The 27,497-nt window shown below is 39.8% G+C and overlaps 1 protein-coding gene across 1 annotated transcript in view; it reads right to left on the reverse strand.

The window, feature by feature from the left end:
- The window catches only part of NECAB2 (N-terminal EF-hand calcium binding protein 2), a 464,086-nt gene that overhangs the window by 18,185 nt on the left and 418,404 nt on the right, over positions 1-27,497 (reverse strand). Inside the window, exons 7-10 of the mRNA XM_053700429.1 lie at positions 24,294-24,409; positions 20,173-20,252; positions 14,844-14,900; positions 13,005-13,117 (exon numbers count right to left, since the gene is read on the reverse strand). Coding sequence (XP_053556404.1) covers positions 13,005-13,117; positions 14,844-14,900; positions 20,173-20,252; positions 24,294-24,409 — 366 coding nt within the window. The remainder of the gene's footprint in view (positions 1-13,004; positions 13,118-14,843; positions 14,901-20,172; positions 20,253-24,293; positions 24,410-27,497) is intronic.

Below are 27,497 nucleotides of genomic sequence, written 5' to 3' on the forward strand. Positions count from 1 at the left end.
AATATTCTTTTGAATGTGATTCTGGTGTGAGGTTAGCTGGTTAAAGAGATTTAGGGCAGCCAACAGGAGCAAAGCAAGGTAAAGGAGGAAGCATTGAGGTGCAGACAAATATAATTTTACTGACTGGAACAGCAGAACTACTATGGGAAGCTGTAAAATCTGAGACAGAGAGAAAATAAAAACTATAAAAATAAACCTTAAATTAATGTGTGAAGTATCAGCATGACGCTATACATCAGCCACACCAGCACATGTAGCTTCTTTGCTAGGAACAAGTTCCCTCTCACCCTGAACTAGACAATGCTGCATGGGGAGGATTATGTGTACACTCACTTATTCTTCACACTGACACCTTTCTACAAAGCACTATTCCCCTAAGAAACTTCAGTTAGTTGATCTTAGGGCCACAGCAGAAAGAGCAGGGCTAAGGGGACCAGTAGACATGATGCTGTCTGTCCAAGGCTGCATGGATACAGTGTGAGATGAGTCACACAGCCTCAAGACTGAAGAGAGCAGTGTATGCAGCTGCACAGATGCTCAAATCCTCATGTGCCTGCCGCTCCAGCTTTCTGCTGCATGCGCCTACAGTCAGCCCTACCCAGAAACAATCCCCACCACCAGAGCAGTTACCTGGTAACAGTGGTAACCCCAGTAAGACCTTTTCTGATGCAGTGGGAAATGGCTGGATGTCGAGTTAGGGCTTTGCATTCAGTGCTGCACAGTGCACATCTAAAACAGCACATGGCACTAGCTTGGCATGTCACATGACACCGGCACGGTCTGGCACAGTTTTTTAAAAAAATATAAGCAGAGTACTTTTGACTGTGACAGTATTAGGACTGAATGTGTGTGTTCCCCATGTCACATCAGCAGTCTGGTATGAACCATTAAAAAAAAGGACTCTTGGGCCCCTCAACAGAGACTGGGCCCAGGGCAGCTGCCCCTTTTGCCCTGTGTTAAAGACGGTCCTGGGCTTGATACATATATGGGCCGTGCCCTATTCTTTCAATGGAAAGCATAAACCGGTAGTAACACGCTCAACTCATGGAAAATGCATAACAAAGAAATAAACCAAAAGCTTCACTACCGGAGTGGCTGAGTGGCAGTTTTGTGGTGAAGCAGTATTGCGCATTTGCGTTATCTGACTGGAATTGTTTTATTCTGGGTCCTAATAGACATCCATTACCTGAGAAACATTGACTTACTAAAATTGCTCTTCATCCACACTACATTAGCCATTGCCTTAACACAAAAATATAAGCAGCGTGGATTGTGTAACAATAGGTTTAAAGGGGCACTACAGTCAAAATAAAATGTTATACTTTAGATAAAGCATACCATTTTAAACAAATTGCCAATTAACTTCTATTTTTCAAATTTGCTTCATTCTCGCGGTATCCTTTACTGAAGAGTAAATCTTGGTAGACTCAGGAGCAGCAGAATATTTCTGTGAGGAACCTGAATACATTAGTGACAAGTGGAATATATCTGTATCCACCAATCATCAGTGGTGCTCTGCTGATCCTGAGCCTATCTATATTTACTTTTCAACAATGGATACCAAAAGAAAAAAGCTAATTTGATAAAAGTAAATTAGAAATTCATTTAAAATTGCCTGTTCTATCTGAAACATGAAAGACTTTACTTTAACTTTAATACTCAATAGCACTTGGATATATGACACACTCATGAAATATAATCAGACAGTACTAAGATTACTGATTCCTTGAACTGCCGTACAGGAGAGAAAGTAGTGATTAAGATCATTTAAACATGTTTTTGCCAATCATAGGAAGCTAGAGACCATAAACCCCACTAAGAAATTCTGAGAGAAGATGGGTCAAGAAGCTATTAAAGGGATACTAAGCCCACATTTTTTTCATTCATGATTCAGCTTTCCTCTATGGTCTACTCTACAGAAACCCAATATTTAGGAATAATTTAGTTCATATGCCTAGCTGTTAGCACAGAAATGAATTGTGGTATAGCCAAGGGCCAATTTGTCAGGCAGAGGAGAAATTGCTCTGATAATGACTTGTTTAAGGTTGAATACAAGTAATTAAAGAGCAGGCTCTGAGCTAAGAAAGAAATACGTTGTCTGGAAAGGAAAAGCTTGTTACAATCCAATCAGAACAGAATCAGGAAATCTGTTAACAGGATGATAGAGTTATGTTTGGCACCAAATGTACTGAATATTATTATGATATTTGTCAAATAATTAGAAGAAATTATATTTGTCAAATAATTATAAGATTTTTGCTGCTTCTGTATTGTGATGATGACATTAAAGGGACACTGTTATCAAAATGAAACTTTCATGATTTAGACAGGGGATTACATAAAATAAAAAATGTGATTAATACAAAAACCAATAATTATTTCCAATTTATTTCTATTTGCAAATGTACCTGTGGAGTGTGCATGTGTATTGTATACTATATGGCAGCAGTGTTTGTACCTGTGGAGTGTGCATGTGTATTGTACACTATATGGCAGCAGTGTGTACCTGTGGAGTGTGCATGTGTATTGTACACTATATGGCAGCAGTGTGTACTTGTGGAGTGTGCATGTGTATTGTAAATTATATGGCAGCAGTGTGTACCTGTGGAGTGTGCATGTGTATTGTACACTATATGGCAGCAGTGTGTACCTGTGGAGTGTGCATGTGTATTGTACACTATATGGCAGTAGTATTTGTACCTGTGGAGTGTGCATGTGTATTGTACACTATATGGCAGCAGTGTTTGTACCTGTGGAGTGTGCATGTGTATTGTACACTATATGGCAGCAGTGTGTACCTGTGGAGTGTGCATGTGTATTGTACACTATATGGCAGCAGTGTGTACTTGTGGAGTGTGCATGTGTATTGTAAATTATATGGCAGCAGTGTGTACCTGTGGAGTGTGCATGTGTATTGTACACTATATGGCAGCAGTGTGTACCTGTGGAGTGTGCATGTGTATTGTACACTATATGGCAGCAGTGTGTACCTGTGGAGTGTGCATGTGTATTGTACACTATATGGCAGTAGTATTTGTACCTGTGGAGTGTGCATGTGTATTGTACACTATATGGCAGCAGTGTGTACCTGTGGAGTGTACATGTGTATTGTACACTATATGGCAGCAGTGTTTGTACCTGTGGAGTGTGCATGTGTATTGTACACTATATGGCAGCAGTGTGTACCTGTGGAGTGTGCATGTGTATTGTACACTATATGGCAGCAGTGTGTACCTGTGGAGTGTGCATGTGTATTGAATACTATATGGCAGCAGTGTGTACCTGTGGAGTGTGCATGTGTATTGTACACTATATGGCAGCAGTGTTTGTACCTGTGAAGTGTGCATGTGTATTGTACACTATATGGCAGCAGTGTGTACCTGTGGAGTGTGCATGTGTATTGTACACTATATGGCAGCTGTGTGCACCTATGGAGTGTGCATGTGTATTGTACACTATATGGCAGCAGTGTTTGTACCTGTGCATGTGTATTGTACACTATATGGCAGCAGTGTTTGTACCTGTGGAGTGTGCATGTGTATTGTACACTATATGGCAGCAGTGTTTGTACCTGTGCATGTGTATTGTACATTATATATGGCAGCAGTGTTTGTACCTATGGAGTGTGCATGTGTATTGTACACTATATGGCAGCAGTGTTTGTACCTGTGCATGTGTATTGTACATTATATATGGCAGCAGTGTTTGTACCTGTGGAGTGTGCATGTGTATTGTACACTATATGGCAGCAGTGTTTGTACCTGTGCATGTGTATTGTACACTATATGGCAGCAGTGTTTGTACCTGTGGAGTGTGCATGTGTATTGTACACTATATGGCAGCAGTGTTTGTACCTGTGGAGTGTGCATGTGTATTGTACACTATATGGCAGCAGTGTGTACCTGTGGAGTGTGCATGTGTATTGTACACTATATGGCAGCAGTTTTGTACCTGTGGAGTGTGCATGTGTATTGTACACTATATGGCAGCAGTGTTTGTATCTGTGGAGTGTGCATGTGTATTGTACACTATATGGCAGCAGTGTGTACCTGTGGAGTGTGCATGTGTATTGTACACTATATGGCAGCTGTGTGCACCTATGGAGTGTGCATGTGTATTGTACACTATATGGCAGCAGTGTTTGTACCTGTGGAGTGTGCATGTGTATTGTACACTATATGACAGAATTGTGTACCTGTGGAGTGTGCATGTGTATTGTACACTATATGGCAGCAGTGTGTACCTGTGGAGTGTGCATGTGTATTGTACACTATATGGCAGCAGTGTTTGTACCTGTGGAGTGTGCATGTGTATTGTACACTATATGGCAGCAGTGTTTGTACCTGTGTAGTGTGCATGTGTATTGTACACTATATGTCAGCAGTGTTTGTACCTGTGGAGTGTGCATGTGTATTTTACACTATATGGCAGCAGTGTGTACCTGTGGAGTGTGCATGTGTATTGTACACTATATGGCAGCAGTGTTTGTACCTGTGGAGTGTGCATGTGTATTGTAAACTATATGGCAGCAGTGTGTACCTGTGGAGTGTGCATGTGTATTAAACACTATATGGCAGGAGTGTGTACCTGTGGAGTGTGCATGTGTATTGTACACTGTATGGCAGCGGTGTTTATACCTGTGGAGTGTGCATGTGTATTGTACACTATATGGCAGCAATGTTTGTACCTGTGGAGTGTGCATGTGTATTGTACACTATATGTCAGCAATGTTTGTACCTGTGGAGTATGCATGTGTATTGTACACTATATGTCAGCAATGTTTGTACCTGTGAAGTTTGCATGTGTATTGTACACTATATGGCAGCAGTGTTTGTACCTGTGGAGTGTGCATGTGTATTGTACACTATATGGCAGCAGTGTGTACCTGTGGAGTGTGCATGTGTATTTTTACACTATATGGCAGCAGTGTGTACCTGTGGAGTGTGCATGTGTATTGTACACTATATGGTAGCAGTGTGTACCTGTGGAATGTGCATGTGTATTGTACACTATATGGCAGCAGTGTGTACCTGTGGAGTGTGCATGTGTATGGAACACTATATGGTAGCAGTGTGTACCTGTGGAGTGTGCATGTGTATTATACACTATATGGCAGCAGTGTTTGTACCTGTGGAGTGTGCATGTGTATTGTACACTATATGGCAGCAGTGTGTACCTGTGGAGTGTGCATGTGTATTGTACACTATATGGCAGCAGTGTGCATCTGTATTGTACACTATATGGCAGCAGTGTGTACCTGTGGAGTGTGCATGTGTATTGTACACTATATGGCAGCAGTGTTTGTACCTGTGGAGTGTGCATGTGTATTGTACACTATATGGCAGCAGTGTGTACATGTGGAGTGTGCATGTGTATTGTACACTATATGGCAGCAGTGTGTACCTGTGGAGTGTGCATGTGTATTGTACACTATATGACAGCAGTGTGTACCTGTGGAGTGTGCATGCGTATTGTACACTATATGGCAGCAGTGTGTACCTGTGGAGTGTGCATCTGTATTGTACACTATATGGCAGCAGTGTTTGTACCTGTGGAGTGTGCATGTGTATTGTACACTATATGGCAGCAGTGTGTACCTGTGGAGTGTGCATGTGTATTGTACACTATATGGCAGCAGTGTGTACCTGTGGAGTGTGCATGTGTATTGTACACTATATGGCAGCAGTGTTTGTATCTGTGGAGTGTGCATGTGTCTTATACATTATATATGGCAGCAGTGTTTGTACCTGTGGAGTGTGCATGTGTATTGTACACTATATGGCAGCAGTGTTTGTACCTGTGGAGTGTGCATGTGTATTGTACACTATATGGCAGCAGTGTTTGTACCTGTGGAGTGTGCATGTGTATTGTACACTATATGGCAGCAGTGTGTACCTGTGGAGTGTGCATGTGTATTTTACACTATATGGCAGCAGTGTGTACCTGTGGAGTGTGCATGTGTATTGTACACTATATGGTAGCAGTGTGTACCTGTGGAATGTGCATGTGTATTGTACACTATATGGCAGCAGTGTGTACCTGTGGAGTGTGCATGTGTATGGAACACTATATGGTAGCAGTGTGTACCTGTGGAGTGTGCATGTGTATTATACACTATATGGCAGCAGTGTTTGTACCTGTGGAGTGTGCATGTGTATTGTACACTATATGGCAGCAGTGTGTACCTGTGGAGTATGCATGTGTATTGTACACTATATGTCAGCAATGTTTGTACCTGTGAAGTTTGCATGTGTATTGTACACTATATGGCAGCAGTGTTTGTACCTGTGGAGTGTGCATGTGTATTGTACACTATATGGCAGCAGTGTGTACCTGTGGAGTGTGCATGTGTATTTTACACTATATGGCAGCAGTGTGTACCTGTGGAGTGTGCATGTGTATTGTACACTATATGGTAGCAGTGTGTACCTGTGGAATGTGCATGTGTATTGTACACTATATGGCAGCAGTGTGTACCTGTGGAGTGTGCATGTGTATGGAACACTATATGGTAGCAGTGTGTACCTGTGGAGTGTGCATGTGTATTAAACACTATATGGCAGGAGTGTGTACCTGTGGAGTGTGCATGTGTATTGTACACTGTATGGCAGCGGTGTTTATACCTGTGGAGTGTGCATGTGTATTGTACACTATATGACAGAATTGTGTACCTGTGGAGTGTGCATGTGTATTGTACACTATATGGCAGCAGTGTGTACCTGTGGAGTGTGCATGTGTATTGTACACTATATGGCAGCAGTGTTTGTACCTGTGGAGTGTGCATGTGTATTGTACACTATATGGCAGCAGTGTTTGTACCTGTGTAGTGTGCATGTGTATTGTACACTATATGTCAGCAGTGTTTGTACCTGTGGAGTGTGCATGTGTATTTTACACTATATGGCAGCAGTGTGTACCTGTGGAGTGTGCATGTGTATTGTACACTATATGGCAGCAGTGTTTGTACCTGTGGAGTGTGCATGTGTATTGTAAACTATATGGCAGCAGTGTGTACCTGTGGAGTGTGCATGTGTATTAAACACTATATGGCAGGAGTGTGTACCTGTGGAGTGTGCATGTGTATTGTACACTGTATGGCAGCGGTGTTTATACCTGTGGAGTGTGCATGTGTATTGTACACTATATGGCAGCAATGTTTGTACCTGTGGAGTGTGCATGTGTATTGTACACTATATGTCAGCAATGTTTGTACCTGTGGAGTATGCATGTGTATTGTACACTATATGTCAGCAATGTTTGTACCTGTGAAGTTTGCATGTGTATTGTACACTATATGGCAGCAGTGTTTGTACCTGTGGAGTGTGCATGTGTATTGTACACTATATGGCAGCAGTGTGTACCTGTGGAGTGTGCATGTGTATTTTACACTATATGGCAGCAGTGTGTACCTGTGGAGTGTGCATGTGTATTGTACACTATATGGTAGCAGTGTGTACCTGTGGAATGTGCATGTGTATTGTACACTATATGGCAGCAGTGTGTACCTGTGGAGTGTGCATGTGTATGGAACACTATATGGTAGCAGTGTGTACCTGTGGAGTGTGCATGTGTATTATACACTATATGGCAGCAGTGTTTGTACCTGTGGAGTGTGCATGTGTATTGTACACTATATGGCAGCAGTGTGTACCTGTGGAGTGTGCATGTGTATTGTACACTATATGGCAGCAGTGTGCATCTGTATTGTACACTATATGGCAGCAGTGTGTACCTGTGGAGTGTGCATGTGTATTGTACACTATATGGCAGCAGTGTTTGTACCTGTGGAGTGTGCATGTGTATTGTACACTATATGGCAGCAGTGTGTACATGTGGAGTGTGCATGTGTATTGTACACTATATGGCAGCAGTGTGTACCTGTGGAGTGTGCATGTGTATTGTACACTATATGACAGCAGTGTGTACCTGTGGAGTGTGCATGCGTATTGTACACTATATGGCAGCAGTGTGTACCTGTGGAGTGTGCATCTGTATTGTACACTATATGGCAGCAGTGTTTGTACCTGTGGAGTGTGCATGTGTATTGTACACTATATGGCAGCAGTGTGTACCTGTGGAGTGTGCATGTGTATTGTACACTATATGGCAGCAGTGTTTGTATCTGTGGAGTGTGCATGTGTCTTATACATTATATATGGCAGCAGTGTTTGTACCTGTGGAGTGTGCATGTGTATTGTACACTATATGGCAGCAGTGTTTGTACCTGTGGAGTGTGCATGTGTATTGTACACTATATGGCAGCAGTGTTTGTACCTGTGGAGTGTGCATGTGTATTGTACACTATATGGCAGCAGTGTGTACCTGTGGAGTGTGCATGTGTATTTTACACTATATGGCAGCAGTGTGTACCTGTGGAGTGTGCATGTGTATTGTACACTATATGGTAGCAGTGTGTACCTGTGGAATGTGCATGTGTATTGTACACTATATGGCAGCAGTGTGTACCTGTGGAGTGTGCATGTGTATGGAACACTATATGGTAGCAGTGTGTACCTGTGGAGTGTGCATGTGTATTATACACTATATGGCAGCAGTGTTTGTACCTGTGGAGTGTGCATGTGTATTGTACACTATATGGCAGCAGTGTGTACCTGTGGAGTGTGCATGTGTATTGTACACTATATGGCAGCAGTGTGTACCTGTGGAGTGTGCATCTGTATTGTACACTATATGGCAGCAGTGTTTACCTGTCGAGTGTGCATGTGTATTGTACACTATATGGCAGCAGTGTTTGTACCTGTGGAGTGTGCATGTGTATTGTACACTATATGGCAGCAGTGTGTACATGTGGAGTGTGCATGTGTATTGTACACTATATGGCAGCAGTGTGTACCTGTGGAGTGTGCATGTGTATTGTACACTATATGACAGCAGTGTGTACCTGTGGAGTGTGCATGCGTATTGTACACTATATGGCAGCAGTGTGTACCTGTGGAGTGTGCATCTGTATTGTACACTATATGGCAGCAGTGTTTGTACCTGTGGAGTGTGCATGTGTATTGTACACTATATGGCAGCAGTGTGTACCTGTGGAGTGTGCATGTGTATTGTACACTATATGGCAGCAGTGTTTGTATCTGTGGAGTGTGCATGTGTCTTATACATTATATATGGCAGCAGTGTTTGTACCTGTGGAGTGTGCATGTGTATTGTACACTATATGGCAGCAGTGTTTGTACCTGTGGAGTGTGCATGTGTATTGTACACTATATGGCAGCAGTGTTTGTACCTGTGGAGTGTGCATGTGTATTGTACACTGTATGACAGCAGTGTGTACCTGTGGAGTGTGCATGTGTATTGTACACTATATGGCAGCAGTGTGTACCTGTGGAGTGTGCATGTGTATTGTACACTATATGGCAGCAGTGTTTGTACCTGTGGAGTGTGCATGTGTATTGTACACTATATGGCAGCAGTGTTTGTACCTGTGGAGTGTGCATGTGTATTGTACACTGTGTGGCAGCAGTGTGTACCTGTGGAGTGTGCATGTGTATTGTACACTATATGGCAGCAGTGTTTGTACCTGTGGAGTGTGCGTGTGTATTGAACATTATAAGGCAGCAGTGTGTACCTGTGGAGTGTGCATGTGTATGGAACACTATAAGGCAGCAGTGTGTACCTGTGGAGTGTGCATGTGTATGGAACACTATAAGGCAGCAGTGTGTACCTGTGGAGTGTGCATGTGTATGGAACACTATATGGCAGCAGTGTTTGTACCTGTGGAGTATGCATGTGTATTGTACACTGTATGGCAGCAGTGTTTGTACCTGTGGAGTGTGCATGTGTATTGTACATTATATGGCAGCAGTGTTTGTACCTGTGGAGTGTGCATGTGTATTGTACACTATATGGCAGCAGTGTTTGTACCTGTGGAGTGTGCATGTGTATTGTACACTGTATGGCAGCAGTGTTTGTACCTGTGGAGTGTGCATGTGTATTGTACACTATATGGCAGCAGTGTTTGTACCTGTGGAGTGTGCATGTGTATTGTACACTGTATGGCAGCTGTGTTTGTACCTGTGGAGTATGCATGTGTATTGAACACTATATGGCAGCAGTGTTTGTACCTGTGGAGTGTGCATGTGTATTGTACATTATATGGCAGCAGTGTTTGTACCTGTGGAGTGTGCATGTGTATTGTACACTGTATGGCAGCAGTGTGTACCTGTGGAGTGTGCATGTGTATTGAACACTATATGGCAGCAGTGTGTACCTGTGGAGTGTGCATGTGTATTGAACACTATATGGCAGCAGTGTGTACCTGTGGAGTGTGCATGTGTATTGTACACTATATGGCAGCAGTGTTTGTACCTGTGGAGTGTGCATGTGTATTGTACACTATATGGCAGCAGTGTGTACATGTGGAGTGTGCATGTGTATTGTACACTATATGGCAGCAGTGTGTACCTGTGGAGTGTGCATGTGTATTGTACACTATATGACAGCAGTGTGTACCTGTGGAGTGTGCATGCGTATTGTACACTATATGGCAGCAGTGTGTACCTGTGGAGTGTGCATCTGTATTGTACACTATATGGCAGCAGTGTTTGTACCTGTGGAGTGTGCATGTGTATTGTACACTATATGGCAGCAGTGTGTACCTGTGGAGTGTGCATGTGTATTGTACACTATATGGCAGCAGTGTTTGTATCTGTGGAGTGTGCATGTGTCTTATACATTATATATGGCAGCAGTGTTTGTACCTGTGGAGTGTGCATTTGTATTGTACACTATATGGCAGCAGTGTTTGTACCTGTGGAGTGTGCATGTGTATTGTACACTATATGGCAGCAGTGTTTGTACCTGTGGAGTGTGCCTGTGTATTGTACACTGTATGACAGCAGTGTGTACCTGTGGAGTGTGCATGTGTATTGTACACTATATGGCAGCAGTGTGTACCTGTGGAGTGTGCATGTGTATTGTACACTATATGGCAGCAGTGTTTGTACCTGTGGAGTGTGCATGTGTATTGTACACTATATGGCAGCAGTGTTTGTACCTGTGGAGTGTGCATGTGTATTGTACACTGTGTGGCAGCAGTGTGTACCTGTGGAGTGTGCATGTGTATTGTACACTATATGGCAGCAGTGTTTGTACCTGTGGAGTGTGCGTGTGTATTGAACATTATAAGGCAGCAGTGTGTACCTGTGGAGTGTGCATGTGTATGGAACACTATATGGCAGCAGTGTGTACCTGTGGAGTGTGCATGTGTATGGAACACTATATGGCAGCAGTGTTTGTACCTGTGGAGTATGCATGTGTATTGTACACTGTATGGCAGCAGTGTTTGTACCTGTGGAGTGTGCATGTGTATTGTACACTATATGGCAGCAGTGTTTGTACCTGTGGAGTGTGCATGTGTATTGTACACTATATGGCAGCAGTGTTTGTACCTGTGGAGTGTGCATGTGTATTGTACACTGTATGGCAGCAGTGTTTGTACCTGTGGAGTGTGCATGTGTATTGTACACTATATGGCAGCAGTGTTTGTACCTGTGGAGTGTGCATGTGTATTGTACACTGTATGGCAGCTGTGTTTGTACCTGTGGAGTATGCATGTGTATTGTACACTATATGGCAGCAGTGTTTGTACCTGTGGAGTGTGCATGTGTATTGTACATTATATGGCAGCAGTGTTTGTACCTGTGGAGTGTGCATGTGTATTGTACACTGTATGGCAGCAGTGTGTACCTGTGGAGTGTGCATGTGTATTGAACACTATATGGCAGCAGTGTGTACCTGTGGAGTGTGCATGTGTATTGAACACTATATGGCAGCAGTGTGTACCTGTGGAGTGTGCATGTGTATTGTACACTATATGGCAGCAGTGTTTGTACCTTTGGAGTGTGCATGTGTATTGTACACTATATGGCAGCAGTGTTTGTACCTGTGGAGTGTGCATGTGTATTGTACACTGTATGGCAGCAGTGTTTGTACCTGTGGAGTGTGCATGTGTATTGTACACTATATGGCAGCAGTGTTTGTACCTGTGGATTGTGCATGTGTATTGTACACTGTATGGCAGCAGTGTGTACCTGTGGAGTGTGCATGTGTATTGTACACTATATGGCAGCAGTGTTTGTACCTGTGGAGTGTGCATGTGTATTGTACACTATATGGCAGCAGTGTTTGTACCTGTGGAGTGTGCATGTGTATTGTACACTGTATGGCAGCAGTGTTTGTACCTGTGGAGTGTGCATGTGTATTGTACACTGTATGGCAGCAGTGTTTGTACCTGTGGAGTGTGCATGTGTATTGTACACTATATGGCAGCAGTGTTTGTACCTGTGGAGTGTGCATGTGTATTGTACACTATATGGCAGCAGTGTGTACCTGTGGAGTGTGCATGTGTATTGTACACTGTATGGGAGAAGTGTTTGTACCTGTGGAGTGTGCATGTGTATTGTACACTATATGGCAGCAGTGTTTGTACCTGTGGAGTGTGCATGTGTATGGAACACTATATGGTAGCAGTGTTTGTATCACTGTTATACATAATGTAGCACTCAAGACATGGAAACATTTCTGTCCTAAACCTACATCAGTATGTTTGTATCATATTGATTAATATTATTTATTTAGTATTTAAAATTGATTTTTTTAAATATTTAATTGTAGAAGGAAGAGCATTTGTGTCTAGTTTATTATATTATGTTTTACCTGATCGAAGGCTGCTGGTTGATCATGTGTTTTATTTTATAACTAAATAAATTACATAAATAATATATTTGCACGTGCTTGAATTTAATTTTATGTATATAATTATTGGCATATGGGAGAAATGTATTACTTAATATGATTTTGCATTGCACTATATCTTCAAAGTTTGAAATTTAAATCAGATATCTTTCAATAAAACATTTTTTATGTAATTATCCACATTAGTGTGCAATCTCAGATATATTTGTGGAGGAAGTTATTAGCGTTCGTTGGGTCATTGATAAGGGTTTGGGGCAATTCACATTGTTTAGTTTTGTACTCACTGGAAGCATTCTTCTAGGCCTGACACGTTCTTCAGATATTGCTTCAGAGAGCTGCAGAATTCTCCCATATTTGCCTGAGAAACCTTCATCTCCTGCCGCACCAGGAAAAGATACTGGAGAGTGGAAGAGAAAGAAAGAGTGAGGACAAAGGATAGACGAAGATGAGAGACAAAATGAGAATGGGGTGAGGGGCAGAGATGGATGGTTTTAAAAAACGGGGGTAGAGGAAAATATTGCAATAGAAAAGATTGAAGATGGTCAAGGAGGAACACGGTGAGGTTTGGTTTGTAATGGAAGATAAAGAAAAATACATAGGAGGAAAAGAGAGAAGATTGTAAAGTCACAGGAAGGAAACGTGAAAGAGGCAAAACAGTGAGATAGAGGAGGAATAAAAATAAAGTGATAAAGAGAGAGAAGGGGTTAGGAAAATATTTTATATAATGCACATTGGGATTTAGTATCACGATGCTAAAACATTACTTATGTCCTTATCAAATTAATATGTGAGCTTTGTAATTATCTAGACATGATTTGGCTAAGAGATATTAAACGTAGGCCAATGGCAGGACAGATTGTCGTCTGTGCATTTCTAATTTTGCTTCTCTATACACATGTTTAGGGAGATACAGAAATCTATAGTACTGACAAGCAATGCAAAGGTTAAGAGGAAGCAATAATTGTTAGCATTTCTAACATGATAGATAAGTAGCAAGACTGGGAGGCATGAAATGTTCTTGTAAATGATCAGTGACACAAATTAAACCAGCCATGACATCTCAATCACAACTAAAATGTCACCACTGTCTGCACCTCAGCTTAAAGATCACGGGAATATGGCTCCTCCATCCAGAGGGATTTGGTATTATATAATATATAGCCTTCACCTTTAGAACACACACTATTTTTAGCTACTTTAGTGTTGCCCACTGGCAGCCTAGGGGAAGCATGTAGCCTGAGGTGGTTTGCCTGACGGCCCCTGTGCTTTCCTCATTACGAAACAATGTTCTATTTTATCCGATATGTGTATGTGTATATATGTATACCGCTGACCGATATACTCAGAGGAGCACTAAGAACAGTCTTGACAAAGGTCCCTGCGAGGACCGAAATGTTGACTGAACCTATGAAATATTAAACTATTTATTGCTAATTAAGACCTGTGAGTGCCTCTTCTTTTGAGAAGTTTATATATATATATATATATATATATATATATATATATATATATATATATAGAGAGAGAGAGAGAGAGAGAGAGAGATGGAGAGAGAGAGAGAGAGAGAGAGAGATGGAGAGAGAGAGAGAGAGAGAGAGAGAGAGAGAGAGATAGATAGATATATATAGAGAGTGAGATAGAGAGATAGAGATAACTTTATTAATCTACTCAGTAATTCACTATTAAACATAGGAGAAAAAAATATTTCTTATTATCCACTGCAATTTATTAATAGTCCGGTAAACTGGGCTCAGCCTATGTAGCCCTTTGATTTGATACTAGTTTCCCTCATGGATCTACACAATAAGGACCTTAATGAACCAGTAGGTACAGAATATGAAATAAGCTTTTATATCTATGTGTCTCTCTTTACGTTGGGAATTCTGCAGCTACAACATGCCAGTTCTTTTCATACATTCAAGCAAACCTACTCTAATATCAGGGGATCCTGCAACGCTATCTCAATAATCTCACTTGTCTCACTCTAAATGCTGTAGGGCAACTCTAATAAGATCATCTAATGAAGTTGTAGAAACCATCTCATTAAATTGCTTGAAATACTTTGTCAATAAAGCTCCACCTCAACCCTTTATTAGGAGGCCCTTCTGATACTCAGTACTTACTGCGGTTGAGGAACATTCACTGTCTGAAAGCCTCTGGTGCAAATCAAAGAACAGAGTCTAAAACAAAGAGAAATAGACAATTAACACAACATATGTGTGATGTGGATAAGAGGAAGTGACTTGCGCTTTTTATAATTAATATGCTTAGAAGTATCCTATATAATAAAAGGCCAGGTATGTTTGTCCAGCGCAGTCATGCGCAGTAGAGACTGCGTGAGGCAAACATACCTGGCGTGAGACAAACATACCTTAAAACCGCAGTATTAAGGGGAATGTAGTAGTGAGCACTACATTCCTCTAATACCCTGCGTGTGCCCTATTCCCCACAATACCCTGCGTGGGCCCGTTTACACGGGCTTTAACACTAGTATAACCATAAAACACTAGCAATCCCTTAAACAAGACCTAGTCTCAAGACTGATATATCTTACAATATACAGTAAAAATACAAGACATATAGGGAGTAGGATAGAATGTGACTGACAGAGTTATGAAAAGGATAAGACGTAGCTGCAGAGAAGACACAGTGGGATAGATTTACTAAGAGCCTGTACATTTCCAGTGTCCCAGTTTCTATGCTATTTTATGGTTCCTATTCACTAAAGTTCATTCATCTCTTTAGTCATTTTTGAATGAGCTCCATTCAACAACAAAATAGACAATGAGACTGGATGAGTTTTTACTGAATCTTCCTATCCGTGGGGAGTTTCTTTGAAAGAAAAAAGCGAAGACTAAAATAAGGAAAAAGTACTATTGACAAAAAGAAAGAAAAAGAAGAAAGATGAATCAAAAACAGAAAACAAAAGGGAAGGCAAAGGAAAACATGAAAAAAAGAGGAGAAAGCAGTCTGAAAAGGATATGAGCACATGGGAAAGGAAACAGCTGAAAAGAGAAAGATAGAGGGGGGGGGGGTATGTGAATACCCCAAAAAAGACTGATATGAGGAGAAGGCAATAAGTACAGTGAGAGGTGAGGAGCAGATGCTAGAGTAAACTGGTGAAGAATGTGGAAGATGAAGAAATGTAGTGACAAAGTAATGAGATAAAGAGATGGAGAAGTTTTAGATGGAGAGATGTGGTGAGGAGCAGAAGATAAAGAAAAATGGAAGAAAATTGCAAAAGAAGTGGGGAAGCAAGAAGAAAATGAGCTGGAAAAGAGGATCAGACATTATGTCTATTATTAGTGTTCAAAAATGGACATACAGTATCTGTTCTTATATCACACATTTTCTTTGTCTGGACAACAATGGCACTCTGGAATGTTTTATCAATTGTCCATTAGAAGAGTCTTCCAAAAACATTTAATAGAAGCTCATATGATTTATAGCTTCACATATTTAATATCTCAGGGAAAAGTGGTTAAACATTATTAGAAACAAACATCTCACTGGCTTTTCAATTGTTTTGTTTTTTTTTGCAGGAACTTTCACAGCCCATCACAGAAACAAATGTTATATGGTCAAAGCCATAGTAAAACATTGTATCCCATTTAATAAGAAGAGGGTGGACAAGGTTACGAGGCAGCAATACAGGTTGGAGGTAGTTAAGGTGGCACAAAAGCTCTCTTGTGCAAACCCGCCCCCTACTCTTATTGAAGCAATCATGGGAGAGCAGGGGTTGTCAATCACCCAGGTCAAATCAGTCCGGGTAATATTAGAGCTTAGGAGGCTGCTTAAGACCGCTGCTTTAGAACATGAGGCTGCTGGCTTATATTTGCAAACCTGTACCACAAGGACTCAGAAGCTGCATACACAGATTTACATACGACAAATCTCTATTTACAAATTTTACCACTTTGACAATGAGTGAGGAATCTGACTGAAGAATACTTTAAAACCTACTCCATCTACTTCAACAGAATTGAAGAGTTAATAAGAAAATGAACAGTTTTATTTCTACAAACATTTGTATTGCTTTATGAGAACAGTGGGGTTAAAAGGGTCCTTTCACTATCAGTTTGTTCTGATGGCAGGAAACACGTTAGCTGTTTTCCATTTTGTGAGTGCTGTGCCTGCAAGATTCTAAAATATTATTATGAAAAGTTGGTCTTTTAAACATGACACTCTCCTCTCATGGATCTGCTTTTATGCACCGTTAGCCGATATAATCACAGATATATAAAGAAATACATGCTAATAGATGAAAATAGATTTTATTTACCAAAGGCTTTTCTTATCACAAACTTATAAAAGGACATTAAATAAACACCTAGTTAAAACTTCAGTAACATGGTTACTACTCAACATGATTGTGTTTTTCCAGTTGTACCTGATTATCACTTTAAAGCCAATCTCTCATTTTAACCCATTACAGAAGCCATTGGTAAAGCTCTGCATCTATAGACTAAGCGCCGCCATCTTGTAGCTCGCGTATTGTTGCATCCTGTGACAGAAGCGTTTGCTTTAACAGATTAGCAATGCTACTTCCTTTTGACAGTTATACCTTGCACTTTAGATTACCTTACACAACAGAGAACATAAGCTTTACATGTTTGCAGTTTTTTTTGCACAGTTTAAAAGTTATATAACAGATTTTTAAAAGGCGCTCAGAAATAATAAAGAGCAATGTCAAGCACTACAGACTTTTGTGGCGCTATACAAATAAATGATAATAATGTACCCACTGCTCTGTATTATGCACTCTAAACTGAAGAGAACAATAAGGGTTTTCAAGAAAACAACATCACTGATCTGTGAATGCCACTTCTGTCACAGTGTGTGAGTATACTTAAATTCCAAGATGGCGGCGCCCAGTGTGAAGATGCAAAGCTTCACTAAGCAGCACTTGTAAAGGATTAAAATAAGAGAACAGCTTTAAAGACAGCTACAGGCACACAAGGAAAAACAATAGCATGGTGAGTATTAACTGTGCTACTGCAGTTTAATGTCCCTTTAAGAAAACAGTGTCCTTAAAGGGACAGTATACACTCATTTTCATATAACTGCATGTAATAGACACTACTATAAAGAATAAGATGCACAGATACTGATATAAAAATCCAGTATAAAATGGTTTAAAAACGTACTTAGAAGCTTTTAGTTTAACTCTGTTCAAAAGGCAGTTGGAAAGCCCACTGCAAGTGGGAAATAAGACTCCCCCTCCCCCTTCTTTTGCATATGAAAAGACCCTTTACACAAACAGGAGCAAGCTGGAGAAGGTAGCTGACGGTATTCAAATAAAACTTTGGGGCTTGGTTAAGAGTCTGAAAATCAGAGCAATGTTCTTTAAAAATAAGCTAAACTATACATTTTTTTAAAAAACAAACTTTATGGGCTTTATAAATAGATCATCTACAAAACATTTATGCAAAGAAAAAAATAGTGTATAATGGCCCTTTAACAGTAATAAGACAAATATGAGCAAATAAATAAATAAATGTTCTGTTTTATTTCTAAAATAAATTGAGGTATGCCTAAATCTCATGAAGCTTACATATTATTTAGAAGCTTCCTGTAGCAATGATTTCAAATAATAAACTATGCTTCTGTTAATTAAAAAACAAAACATCTTTGTAAACTAATAATATAAACCTTGCATGATGTAATTGTGCTGTCACTCTCTTTAAATGTGTGCGAGATCCCAACACACATTACATTCTTTATAATGTATGGTCTGTGTTCAGATTGGATTTAAACATTAAAGCTGAAATAGCAGGTGGTTGGGAGCTACAGGCTATTGTAGGCCAGCTCAGATATGAAACCACATCTGAATTAAATCTGACAATCCAGCTGCTTTTTTCAACCTCAGAGATGGTTCTGGATTGAGAGATCGAGGATCGGAAGAGCTGAAGGCAGCTTAATGCCAGAGGCATGGCATCTGTACAAGGGTTAAGCTGGAATCATGATGTGCTCTCATACTGCCTAGCTCTAATGTGAAATAACACCCAGCAGGTTCACTACAGAGAAAGATGCATAATTATGTAACACCTCAATAATATTAGGTGATAAACCATATTCTGAAGTATGCCTAATAAACTTGTACATGAGATAACATACAAACATTTGCAATATCTCTAGGACCTGCCTATAGACACTGTGAAGAAGGCAATATAAAGGACACATTATATAATCTATTATATATGTAAATATGGGAAAACAGCATAATAAACTAGCTTCACCAAGAGGTAATTCTATGAAACAGGTGTTTGATGGGTGACTAATACACAGGAAAGGCAAACCTCGAGTGCTCTGAAACAACCTAAACACATCTTGATATAGTGATGATAAACTATAATGATATAAGGAAACAGTTAGGAATCATTTATAAGTAAACCGGTGAAAGAAACATGCAAGCTGTCCTGACTATACCAGAAAGTTATTCAGCTTTTTTAGAAGAACTGATCAATAGTGTAAATGTGTTGCTTGTGACTATCAATAAATTATTAGGACTTAAAGTGATGGTAAACTTGAAATGTTTTAAATTCAGGTCCAGAATCTAAGTGATATTTTAGATGGACTTTAATTGATCACTTCTAATGAATATGCGCTGTAACGTACTTTTTAATCTAGCCGTGCCATTCAAATACCACACGGTCCAGCTGTCCACTTCAAAACTCATATTTTTTGTGAGCTAACAGCTTGAATTGTTCCCCAATCGGTACTCTAGTCGTATGACATTTTTTGTTGTTGCTAGAGCGCTGATTGGAGAACAGGTCAAACCATTAAAGTAGACGGCTGGAGGGTGGGGGATTAGATTAAAAAGTAAGTTACAGTGCATCTTCCATCTAAAATATCACTTGGATTCCAGAACTGATTCTAAAAAATGTCAAGTTTTACTAAAAAGCAGGCCAGTGATCAGCTTAGAAAAAGTTTATGGAATGAGCAGAATATGATTATATTTTCTTCCATTTAGTTCATAAAGAAACAACAAAACAGCCAGGTATGAAATGTAACAATATGCTTAAGGGTCACTTCAGTTTTACCAGGCTCAAATAATGCTCTAAATCTTAAATTTTATGTGTAGGTTTGTATGTGTGTTGTGTGATGGGTGTGTGTGTAAGCAAGAGGTATGTGTGCATGTGAGGTTTTGTGTGTGCGCAAGTGATATGTGTTCATGCATGGTTTTGTGTGTTAAGGGTAATCAGAGGTAAAAGGTGTATTAATATAACTGTTGGTTATGCAAAACCAGGAAATGGGTAATAAAGGGATCATCAATCTTTATATAAAAAAAAATTCTGTGTGTGTTGGGTGTGTGTGTGGTTTTTTGTGTGTGCAAGTGATATGTGTTCATGCATGGTTTTGTGTGTTTGTATGAGTCTCTCTCTCTCTCTCTCTCTCTCTCTCTCTCTCTCTCTATATATATATATATATATGTGTTCGTGTGTGAGTTACCTTATTTTCCAGTCTTCCAATAAGCTCTGCAAGTCTGTTAATTTGAGCCTCCAGACCTTCTTCTTTGATGTCTGAGGAACCTGCAAATAAAATAATTATTAATGTATCCTTTTAAGCAAGGTTACGAAGGAACACAAATGCAATAGTAAGTTTATGTGATGCAGGGGAATATACTTTTGTGGACAGATGCTTGAGACAGAAAGTTTTCTAAGGGTATGGTATGATCAGGAGTGGGTCTGTGTGAGAGAAGTGTGTCTGTGTATGAGGAGAAGGGTTTCACACAGACAGGCATTAGTGTACGGATGAGTATGATGTATAAGTGTTAGGAGGAGGGGACACTATGATGTTTATTTGTGGGGAGTTGTGTGATACAGTTATGTTGATGTGTGGTGAATAGGGTGGGACACAGAACTTGGAGGGTGGTACATTGAACTCTACCATTCAGTAAGAGGGTGGTACAGTGAGGTTTATGCATGGAGAGTGGGGGGCAAAATGACTTCTATGTACCAACAATTAATGGCACAGAATTATGTTTGAGTGTGAGGAGGAAGGTGTTATTGTAAAATCTATATTTGTGGAGTATGGTGTCAAAAGAAGGTCTATGTACTGAAAAGAGGATGAACACAATTAAGTCTATGTGTGGGAAGAGGGTTGAAGAGTGAAACTTAAGTGTGGAGAGGAGGATGGTAGATTAGGATCTATGTCTAGGGAGTAGGTGGCACAGAATGACGTTTATACATGGGGAGTAGGGTGGCACAGAATGACGTTTATACATGGGGAGTAGGGTGGCACAAAGAATCCTATTAGTGGGGAGAGTGGCACATAATGAAGTCTATGTATAGGAAGGAGGGTGGCACAGAATATAGTATATGTATAGGAAGGAGGGTGGCACAGAATTAAGTCTATGTATAGGGAGGAGGGTGGCACAGAATGAAGTATATGTATAGGAAGGAGTGTTGCACAGGATGAAGTCTATGTATAGGAAGGAGGGTGGCACATAATTAAGTCTATGTATAGGAAGGAGGGTGGCACAGAATGAAGTATATGTATAGGAAGGAGGGTGGCACATAATTAAGTCTATGTATAGGAAGGAGGGTGGCACAGAATGAAGTCTATGCATAGGAAGGAGTGTTGCACAGAATGAAGTCTATGTATAGGAAGGAGGGTGGCACAAAATGAAGTATATGTATAGGAAGGAGTGTTGCACAGAATGAAGTCTATGTATAGGAAGGAGGGTGGCACAGAATGAAGTATATGTATAGGAAGGAGTGTTGCACAGAATGAAGTCTATGTGTAGGAAGGAGGGTGGCACATAATTAAGTCTATGTATAGGAAGGAGGGTGGCACAGAATGAAGTCTATGTATAGGAAGGAGTGTTGTGCAAAATGAAGTCTATGTATAGGAAGGAGGATGGCACAGAATAAAGTCTATTTATAGGAAGGAGGGTGGCACAGAATGGTCTATGTATAGGAAGGAGAGTGGCACAGAATGAAGTCTATGTACAGGGAGTGCAGAATTATTAGGCAAGTTGTATTTTTGAGGATTAATTTTATTATTGAACAACAACCATGTTCTCAATGAACCCAAAAAACTCATTAATATCAAAGCTGAATATTTTTGGAAGTAGTTTTTAGTTTGTTTTTAGTTATAGCTATTTTAGGGGGATATCTGTGTGTGCAGGTGACTATTACTGTGCATAATTATTAGGCAACTTAACAAAAAACAAATATATACCCATTTCAATTATTTATTTTTACCAGTGAAACCAATATAACATCTCAACATTCACAAATATACATTTCTGACATTCAAAAACAAAACAAAAACAAATCAGTGACCAATATAGCCACCTTTCTTTGCAAGGACACTCAAAAGCCTGCCATCCATGGATTCTGTCAGTGTTTTGATCTGTTCACCATCAACATTGCGTGCAGCAGCAACCACAGCCTCCCAGACACTGTTCAGAGAGGTGTACTGTTTTCCCTCCTTGTAAATCTCACATTTGATGATGGACCACAGGTTCTCAATGGGGTTCAGATCCGGTGAACAAGGAGGCCATGCCATTAGATTTTCTTCTTTTATACCCTTTCTTGCCAGCCACGCTGTGGAGTACTTGGACGCGTGTGATGGAGCATTGTCCTGCATGAAAATCATGTTTTTCTTGAAGGATGCAGACTTCTTCCTGTACCACTGCTTGAAGAAGGTGTCTTCCAGAAACTGGCAGTAGGACTGGGAGTTGAGCTTGACTCCATCCTCAACCAGAAAAGGCCCCACAAGCTCATCTTTGATGATACCAGCCCAAACCAGTACTCCACGTCCACCTTGCTGGCGTCTGAGTCGGACTGGAGCTCTCTGCCCTTTACCAATCCAGCCACGGGCCCATCCATCTGGCACATCAAGACTCACTCTCATTTCATCAGTCCATAAAACCTTAGAAAAATCAGTCTTGAGATATTTCTTGGCCCAGTCTTGACGTTTCAGCTTGTGTGTCTTGTTCAGTGGTGGTCGTTTTTCAGCCTTTCTTACCTTGGCCATGTCTCTGAGTATTGCACACCTTGTGCTTTTGGGCACTCCAGTGATGTTGCAGCTCTGAAATATGGCCAAACTGGTGGCAAGTGGCATCTTGGCAGCTGCACGCTTGACTTTTCTCAGTTCATGGGCAGTTATTTTGCGCCTTGGTTTTTCCACACGCTTCTTGCGACCCTGTTGACTATTTTGAATGAAACGCTTGATTGTTCGATGATCACGCTTCAGAAGCTTTGCAATTTTAAGAGTGCTGCATCCCTCTGCAAGATATCTCACTATTTTTTACTTTTCTGAGCCTGTCAAGTCCTTCTTTAGACCCTTTTTGCCAAAGGAAAGGAAGTTGCCTAATAATTATGCACACCTGATATAGGGTGTTGATGTCATTAGACCACACCCCTTCTCATTACAGAGATGCACATCACCTAATATGCTTAATTGGTAGTAGGCTTTCGAGCCTATACAGCTTGGAGTAAGACAACATGCATAAAGAGGATGAGGTGGTCAAAATAATCATTTGCCTAATAATTCTGCACTCCCTGTATAGGAAGGAGGATGGCACAGAATTAAGTCTATGTATAGGAAGGAGTGTTGCACAAAATGAAGTCTATGTATAGGAAGGAGGGTGGCACAGAATGAAGTCTATGTATAGGAAGGAGGGTGGCACAGAATGATGTCTATGTATAGGAAGGAGTGTTGCGCAAAATTCATTCTGTGCCACCCTCCTTCCTATACATAGACTTCATTCTGTGCCACCCTCCTTCCTATACATAGACTTAAGTATATGTATAGGAAGGAGGGTGGCACAGAATTAAGTCTATGTATAGGGAGGAGGGTGGCACAGAATGAAGTATATGCATAGGAAGGAGTGTTGCACAGAATGAAGTCTATGTATAGGAAGGAGGGTGGCACAGAATTAAGTCTATGTATAGGAAGGAGGGTGGCACAGAATGAAGTATTTGTATAAGAAGGAGGGTGGCAGATAATTAAGTCTATGTATAGGAAGGAGGGTGGCACAGAATGAAGTATATATATAGGAAGGAGGGTGGCAGAGAATTAAGTCTATGTATAGGAAGGAGGGTGGCAGAGAATGAAGTCTATGTATAGGAAGGAGGATGGCACAGAATGAAGTCTATGTATAGGAAGGAGGATGGCACAGAATGAAGTCTATGTATAGGAAGGAGTGTTGCACAAAATGAAGTCTATGTATAGGAAGGAGGGTGGCACAGAATTAAGTCTATGTATAGGAAGGAGGGTGGCAGATAATTAAGTCTATGTATAGGAAGGAGGGTGGCACAGAATGAAGTCTATGTATAGGAAGGAGGGTGGCAGAGAATTAAGTCTATGTATAGGAAGGAGGGTGGCAGAGAATGAAGTCTATGTATAGGAAGGAGGGTGGCACAGACTGAAGTCTATGTATAGGAAGGAGGATGGCACAGAATGAAGTCTATGTATAGGAAGGAGTGTTGCACAAAATGAAGTCTATTTATAGGAAGGAGGGTAGCACATAATGAAGTCTATAGGTAGGTTCTATAGCAGTAAATGTACACAAGATATTACTACAGTACATATACCCATATGTAAGTAGAGCCGCTTACTACTTTTGATGCTCTTCCTCATTTCTTTAGGTGTAGCTCGGTTTCCCGGGTAGGTGGGTGGAGGATTATCATGCCAACCTTCCATGACTCCTTGTCCTGTCTTATTATGGCAGTGCCTGCAATGGAAACAACATAATCCAGACATAATCTCTTTTTGCAACAGATACATTTGCTAATTCTAAACCTATTTCATGAATTAAATTTATAAATTATGTTACACTGCTTTCGCAAAATGTAGTAAATATGGTATAACATATTTGGTATGGAAATAGTTAAAGCTTAAATGGACATTGTACAGGGATTTTTCCCCACTTTAAAGGGGCATGAAACCCATTTTTTTTATTTTGTGGTTCAGATAAAGCATGCCATTTTAAACAACTTACTTTCTTGATTCTCTTTGTATCCTTTATTGAAAAGCAGGGATGTAAACTCAGGAGCGTGCACATGTCTGGATTATATTATATGGCAGAATATTTGCTAGAATGTTATCTATCTACAAGAGCACTTTTTCCTGCCATGTAGTTCTCTACACACCTACCTAGGTATCTCTTTAACAAACAAAGCAAATTTGATAGCGGAAGAAAATTGGAAACTTTCTAAAAATTGTATGCTCTGTCTGAATTACAAAAGAAAATTTTTGGGTTTCATATCCTTTTAACGCCTTAACGACCAGCGTCGTACCCTGTCAACTTGAGATCCTGACCTTGTGTTCTGGTGTAGCTTTTTATGGAAGATATGCTTTTATCTTCAGCTTTACTAAACCCTTACTATACATTTAGTTTCTGTCATATTACCTCTCTCTCCTCAAATGTTATAGTCATCAAGTCTTCCCTTTATTTTTTTAGACTACATACCAAAATTGTGTAAATGAATCCTGAATATTGATTTATAAAAAGACAATCTTCCCTGTTTCTGCTGCTAATACCAGTTCCAATACAACCAAATATCCAACTGGCCGTACCAGCTGCCCTACTGCACTGTTTACCAAACTTTAAATATTCTAAAGTAATTTTTTCTTGGCATTCTAAATGCATAATTGTATATAATTAGTCTAATCATTCAGTTTTTAATATCATCCTTCCTTTGAAATCGACAATGTTACATTTTTTTTGTATCATCTGCAAAAAAGCCAACTTGCCATGAAACAAAAAAACAATATAACTGATTAATATGTTAAAAAAAATGAGCCCAAGAACTGACCTCTGGGCACACCACTAGCGACTCCCCCTCTTTTGAATGCACTATGGTGATTAAAACACTTTGTCATCTGACTTTAAGCCAGCAGTCTACTTATTTAACTATTCTTAAGCTAGACCAAGACAGTGCAATATATGAATTAGTGTGATGCATGGGACAGAATCAAATGCTTTATGATGTTTTACTAAAATCTAGGTAAGCTATCACTTTAGTTATGAAGTCCAGATTTGTTTTACTTTATGAAAGACATTATTCATTCATTTAAGAGAGTTTTCATGAATTTTCCAGCTGTTAAGCTGGAACTACCTGTAGTTTTCGGAGAATGTCCTTCTGATAGGCTTTTAAGAAGAGGTACTATGTTCTCAATTCTCAAATCACCAGGAACAACCCCTGTCAACAGTGATTGATTAGAAGCATCAACTAATAGGGCAGCTAGTAAAACAGCAAAGTTCTCTTAAAACCCTTGGATGAATATTCTCTAAAGCCACTGATGTATTTGCTGAGATGACCTAATCCTTAAAGGGAGATTCAGGTCAAAATTAAACATTTATGATTCAGATAGAGTATCCAGTATTTAGAGATTTTCCAATGTACTTAAAGGGGCACTCAATCAAAACTAAACTTTCATTATTCAGCTAGAGCATGCCATTTTAAACAACTTTCCAATTTACTTCTATTAACAAAATGTGCACAGTCTTTTTATATTTAAACTTTTTGAATCACCAGCTCCTATTGAGCATGTGCAAGAATAAGTGTGTATGCATTTGTGAATGGCTGATGGCTGTCACATGGTACGTGTATGCATTTGTGATTGGCTGATGGCCGCCAGCAGGGGGGTGTCAATCAACCCGATCGTACTCGATCGGGTTGAATTCTGGCGATTCCTGTCCGCCTCATCAGAGCAGGCGGACAGGGTTATGGAGCTGCTCCATAACTTGTGTTTCTGGCGAGTCTGATGACTCGCCAGAAACACGGGCCCTCAAGCTCCGTACGGAGCTTGATAGATAGGCCCCCTAGTGTAAAGGGTTAGGGTAAAAATAAATATACACCAAACACAACATAAATACATTAAAATAAAGTGTTACACTCATATAAACACTAAATAATAAAAATATATTCATATAAAAATGATTTAAATGATTTTTGTAAGGGGTTAAAAGGTATATGGTATATGACAAGGTTTTGGACTGAAAAGGGCTATACTGTTTATATATATGTGTATGGATGTATATATATATATATATATTTATTTATATATGCGTATACAGGTGTCCCTCGGTTTACGCCAGTTCAATTTGCGCGTATACATGTCATGTGTATTTATGTATTTATATATGTATACAGTCACATTTTAACACATGTATATACACTTTGGAGCCCTTTCCACTCAAATACCAGAAAACATACATTTTATTCAATTTTAATATTTAATAATCTGTTTTATACTTTACATTCCAATGATCTTCACATAGGAGAAAATTTACTTTATATTTTTAAATATGTATTCCTATATATATCTGTATATAACTATATCTGTATATATTCATATAGATATATATTTTACAAAAAATAATCATATATATGCATATATAAAGGTATTTTTAACAATAAAAAACCCATTTTGTTCTATGTGAAGTACTTTGGAATGTAAAATACAAATTACTCACTTCAAGTTAAGCGCAGCTGGTCTAACACAATGTCGGGTTAGTGCGTGAACGATAAGATAAGTGTTAGGCTTTTTTTCGGCAGTTTGTGCATTAAAAGCTTACTTCCAGCGGTGTGTGCACTTGAGCAAAAGTGCTAAATAGCACGCCACTTGTAATTTGAACCAAAGTAATGGGAAAAACAATCAGATTAAAAAAGATAGAAAAACTTTCCCCTGCATGTGTCAATCTTAGACATATACACATTATAAATACAGTCTTCTGATCAGGCCCACTTAGAACATACAGTATATATATAATTACACCATATAGGGCTGTACAACAAATGTTTCCTATGTATTGC

This window comes from Bombina bombina, chromosome 1 (genome assembly GCF_027579735.1).
Source record: "Bombina bombina isolate aBomBom1 chromosome 1, aBomBom1.pri, whole genome shotgun sequence".
In the NCBI taxonomy this organism is placed as follows: Eukaryota; Metazoa; Chordata; class Amphibia; order Anura; family Bombinatoridae; genus Bombina; species Bombina bombina.